The following is a 5,392-nucleotide window of genomic DNA, read 5'->3' on the forward strand; positions in this document are numbered from 1 at the left end:
AAATCGAGATTTCTGAGTGTTTTTATCATGAAAAGAGCTGTCCAATCACTGTAAATGTAAATTCTTTTGAGTAAGATAAAGATACTTTCACAATTTATTTTTTGGACGGTTTTTGTTATCCCCTTAGCAAAACCTAGTCATCCGAAACTCAGTCTCCCATCGAATCAAAATCACGCGCATCGAGAGTCTTCGCTTTAAAACAAACGTCGGAAGAGAAGGGAAAATATTTTTAGGTCAATTAAAATCACACTTCAGTTTCAGAGGATTTTTGTTTTCTCAGAGAGAAAACTCCCCCCACTCGACCGACCGACCGACTCTGCAATCGGGTAGATCATCAACATCACCATCAAGAGAGGAGACTGAGCGAGCGAGTGAGTGAGTGAAAATGGTGACATCTCCAGTAGTGAATACATACCCACTCTCAAGCTATACTTTTGGTACTAAAGAACCAAAGATGGAGAAAGATACTTCTGTTTCAGATCGTCTTGCTCGTATGAAAGTCAAGTGAGTTATCTATCTAAACCCAGAGAAAAACCCTAACTTTTTAGGGTTTTTCGTTGTTGTTTTCTTCGTGTTTTTAAGTTTTGGGGGTTAGGGTTTTTTGTTATTTTCAGATTGGATCAAGTTTTGGTATTTTAAGTTATCTGATTTGTTGTTGTTGTTGTTATTTTGCAGTTATATGAAGGAAGGGATGAGAACTAGTGTTGAAGCTATTCTACTAGTAAGTGAGATTGTACCCAGATTTCTCTTTTATTGTTTTGATTGATTGTTTATTTTCTAATACTTGCTCAAATCTCGAATAGTCAAGAAGAAGAGGAAACAACACTTTTTAACATACTGCTGGGTACTGGTTAGTCGAAGCGTTTGATTGTATTGGGATTAATGCTTTTGTAAATCCAATTTGGTGGTTGTATTGGGGTTGATTGTATCGGGATTAATGTTTTTGTAAAGCCAGTTTGGTTGTATTGGGGTTGATTGTATTAGGATCAATGTTTCTGTAAAGCCAATTGTTTAAGGCTTTTGCTTAATAGGGAATATGCCGAGTTGAGTTATTGCATCTGTATCTTCCGGTGTAAGATTTTATAAAGTTGAGGATTTTCAGTGTACACCTTGTAAAAAGTGTCATATGTATCTTGTTATGTTGTTTTCGAACATTCGAGTATACTTAGCATCTTGTATTGGGTATTAGGATCAATGTTTCTGTAAAGCCAATTGTTTAAGGCTTTTGCTTAATAGGGAATATGCCGAGTTGAGTTATTGCATCTGTATCTTCCGGTGTAAGCTTTTATAAAGTTGAGGATTTTCAGTGTACACCTTGTAAAAAGTGTCATATGTATCTTGTTATGTTGTTTTCGAACATTCGAGTATACTTAGCATCTTGTATTGGGTATTAGGATCAATGTTTTTGTAAAGCCAATTGTTCAAGGCTTTTGCTTAATAGGGAATATGCCGAGTTGAGTTGTTGCATCTGTATCTTTTGGTGTAAGCTTTTATAAACTTGGGGATTTTCAGTGTACACCTTGTAAAAATTGTCATATGTATCTTGTTATGTTGTTTTCAAACATTGAGTATAATTAGCTAAATATTTTGATTCAAGTGTTGTCTCTTTTTCTGAATTCTGTTGTCAAACATCCGAGTATTTTTTAGGTATGTGTGTTGATTAACAGCTGTCCCTGTTTCTTATGTTGTTGTCTAACAGTCGTGTTACCTAGTTAGCATCTTAAACGAACAGTACCTCGTGGAAAACTTACTAACTTACTAAAGATCCTCATATAATAATTAGGTTCCTTAGTTAATCTTTTTTTGACACAATTAGTCTTTAATGTTCAAAGGAAGACCATGACGAATACTGGCGGACACAGATTTTCCGACTCTGGGGTTGGTAATAATTTACATTAAGTCTACCTATTTGTGCACCATCTTCTTTATATTAGCAAAAGGCTCATCAAGGCACCTCACAAGAATGTTTCCTATAGCTTATGATGCCTTCACATGATGAATTTCTGAAAGTCTTGATAGCAAATTGTACTTTTTTTGGAGTATGCTTGTCATTTTCTCCGAAGAAACCTGTTTGCGGACTTAATAATAATGGTCGAAAAGTTCGAGATTTCGCATAAAATTGGTCGAGGCGGCCCTTAGGTCCAGCTTAAGTTAGTACTACTTAGGGAGGGGAAAAGTCAGTCTTAATCGCAGATCTACTGTTTAATATGAAAACCGTAGCATGAGATCTTCACTTATCCAGTCTCAACTCTAGAAAAGTTCTTGCCAACCATTTGCCATCTCAAGGGTACTGAAGGTTGTCTTTGCTTTACTGGCAAGAGGATCTGTGGCTGACATGCTTCGAAGTGTAAAAATTATCGTGTCCTTCAGGGACTGCATCAGTTTTTTATGGTGGTTTGACATTTGTACTTCTTCTTTTCAGGTACAGGAGCATAACCATCCCCATATATTACTTTTGCAAATTGGGAACACGTTCTGCAAACTTCCTGGTGGGCGTTTAAAGCCCGGAGAGAATGGTATGTTTTCTCTTCCATTTTAGTGAGGTATCTGACTGGTGTTTGTGGGTTGCTATTTCCTAAGGCATTTTTTAACCATTGCAGAAATTGACGGTTTGAAAAGAAAGCTGTCAAGCAAACTTGCTGCTAACTCAACTGCTCTTCAGCCCGATTGGCAGGTATTGTCTTGCCACTATTTTGAGGTGGCTTAGAAATTTCTTCGTTTTGACTCTAAATGATACTAAACCATGCTACCTGTTGCAAGAGCTAACATGCCTTGCATAATCTGCCAAATTGCTTTCTTTTAGGCTGGTTATGCTGATTTTTTTATATAGGTGAACGTGGAACTGTATATCTTTTACTTACATAGTGAATGTGCTAGCGTTCAAGTTTAGATGAAGCTATTATATTCGATTTTGCAGTTCATCGATATGGCTGATAATAACTACTTTGATGCTATGGAATTTTTGTTTCTTCTTGCAGATTGGTGAGTGTGTTGCTATCTGGTGGAGGCCCAACTTTGAGACTATAATGTATCCATACTGCCCTCCTCATATCACAAAACCCAAGGTTAGGGTGTTCTGTTGTATCTATGCATTCTCATTCATGCTTTCATGCAAGATTGTTTTTAACTCAACTAGAAAATTGTCTTGTTCCAGGAGTGTAAAAAGCTTTTCCTTGTTCATCTGTCTGAGAGGGAGTACTTCGCTGTTCCAAAGAACTTGAAGCTGCTTGCTGTGCCGTTGTTTGAACTTTATGATAACGTACAGGTATGGGAGTTCGTTAACTCTTCCTTCCTAAGGTGTCAATACTTTGCCTAACCCAACACTAATACCAGTAGCTTAATACTTTGTCAATACTTTGCGACATCTGTACGTATACTCCAGGGAAATTATCTCGATCTCGCTGCGAATTCAAAATTGAACTATCACATTCACCACCCTTGGATAAAGTAGATATGATGTCAGCTAACTATAGATTCAACCACAGTTAGCGTTAAGAGCACATTTAGATCAAGTCCTCCTTTGCTTGTTGATGTTCCTGTACTAGTAACATTATCATTTAGGTTACCTCAAATGCGTCTTGGCTCATGAAGAAAATTAGTTCTCCGATAAAAATAATACAGTAAATAACTACCCACAAACGGACGTGACCAATTATGTTTGATTGTCAATGTGGAGTTCTGGAATCCAGGAGTTATCCTTGTCGCTTTGTGCAAAAGTATATGGCAGTAAAGAAAGTATTAGTATGGAATTGAACCACTGGATATTAGTCCAGATATTCTTAATATTGATCATGATCTTCTTCTCCTTTACATGAATTTGTGACTACTTCGTTTCCAACAAAAATCAAACATTTCAGCTACACTTAAACAAACAACACAATCCTATAAAAATCCCAACTCTAGATGAAATGAACTGAGATCTATACGTTGATTCTTCAGAGAATTCCCCTTTTCTGAATGATACCCCTTTCTATTAGTTGATATACGGATTTTCTATTTATAAAGGTACCATACATAACTGTAGTTAAGTCTATCGTTAGCTGGCATGATTCATATCTACCTTACCCAACAGTGGTGAAGGTGCTAGTTTAATTTTCCGTACTCCAGTGCTTGAATACAGTACATCAGACTTAGTTGCTTAGAGATGCTAATCTGCAGCTATTTGCCTTTTCAGAGGTACGGGCCAGTTATCTCCACCATCCCGCAGCAACTTTCAAGATTTCAGTTCAACATGATCAATGGGTGAAAATGCAAGGGTTTTCAAGAGCTCCCACTTGGGAGGGGTCTTAAGTAGGAATTGATTGGTCTACAATGGGGATTATGAAGTTTTTTGCAGATAGGTATGCCGCGTGAAGCTAGTCCAATTAACCTCTGAATTGCTTAGCAGTCGATATACTTGGTCTTAGTACATACTTCGGAATTGTGTGATTTTCTATACATTTGTTTTTCCAAATATACCTGTACTTGTATGGTTTCCTATCTCATGTTGTGTTTAAATTTTATGCCAAGATTATGTTAGAATGTTAGTTATCCAGACTATGTAAAGGTTAGTATCTGTAAAACCCCTTCTGTGGTTGGGGTTCTCCTTGTTTCACAAATCAGCAGGTGAATCATTGTAATATGAGGTAAATTAGTTTTCAGTTGCACATCACTAGACAAGCTTGAATTTTATGTGTTGTTGTTGGATAAAGAAAAAGTGAAAGATGGCTTGGATTTTTCTTCTTTGGTTATCGGATGATAATTCCAATGATTTATTACAAAACGAAAAGAAAAACCTCAGGTTTGAACCCAATTGGGAAGCCGACTCTACTGCTCGTTCATACTTGGCCTTAGTTGACTTATTCTTATTTATTGCGAGGCAACAACACAATAAAAGAGAAGACCCTGGAAAAACAAACTATGCATAACAATGAGAGTGCGTTTCAGTTTTCACCGATGATCTCAAATTTACAATTTTGGAACCATTTTTTAGGGACCATGGTTTTTTTGGGGGACCATGGTCTTATTAGGCCAACCTCCCTATACTTATAAGGGGTGTCCTAAAAATTAGGTAAATACATATTTACCCTTTACTTTAATTTAAATTAAAACTATCTTAATAACTATATAAATCTAATCATATACATCTAATCTAAATGAATTTATTAACCAATATCAAAATCAAAAACAAAATCAGGAGGGGAATCGAAATTTTTTAGTTTTGAGAAAATAAAATTTATTCTCTTCTTCTTCTCTCTTTCCTTGCGTTCCTCCTTCGATTGAAAAACCTATCAATCTTTTTAATTCGTTCTTTGATTGGGAAAATTGAGTAGAAATCATCAAAATATGGTTTAAATGGAAGTTAAAGTGGCATGTTCGATTAGGAATAGTTTTAAAAAAAACTAGTTTTGTA

The 5,392-nt window shown here is 36.1% G+C and overlaps 1 protein-coding gene across 1 annotated transcript; it reads left to right on the forward strand.

The window, feature by feature from the left end:
- The first annotated feature begins 200 nt into the window (after window positions 1–200).
- On the forward strand, window positions 201–4,651 carry LOC113274917 (pre-mRNA cleavage factor Im 25 kDa subunit 2). Its single transcript, XM_026524335.1, has 7 exons — window positions 201–504; window positions 676–721; window positions 2,423–2,516; window positions 2,601–2,674; window positions 2,979–3,065; window positions 3,155–3,265; window positions 4,175–4,651. The coding sequence occupies exons 1-7, from the start codon at window positions 386–388 to the stop codon at window positions 4,244–4,246; spliced, it is 603 nt and encodes a 200-aa protein (XP_026380120.1). The 5' UTR covers window positions 201–385; the 3' UTR covers window positions 4,247–4,651.
- Window positions 4,652–5,392: the final 741 nt, after the last annotated feature.

The sequence above is a fragment of the Papaver somniferum genome, chromosome 4 (genome assembly GCF_003573695.1).
Source record: "Papaver somniferum cultivar HN1 chromosome 4, ASM357369v1, whole genome shotgun sequence".
Taxonomy (NCBI): domain Eukaryota; kingdom Viridiplantae; phylum Streptophyta; class Magnoliopsida; order Ranunculales; family Papaveraceae; genus Papaver; species Papaver somniferum.

What these genes read in the sequence shown, in the direction of transcription:
- LOC113274917 (XM_026524335.1), top strand. Translation starts at nt 386, where the DNA reads ATGGTGACATCTCCAGTAGTGAATACATACCCACTCTCAAGCTATACT. An exon ending in GTGTTGAAGCTATTCTACTA is followed by an intron (nt 722 to 2,422) that starts GTAAGTGAGATT and finishes TCTTCTTTTCAG; the next exon opens with GTACAGGAGCATAACCATCC. An exon ending in AACTTTATGATAACGTACAG is followed by an intron (nt 3,266 to 4,174) that starts GTATGGGAGTTC and finishes TTGCCTTTTCAG; the next exon opens with AGGTACGGGCCAGTTATCTC.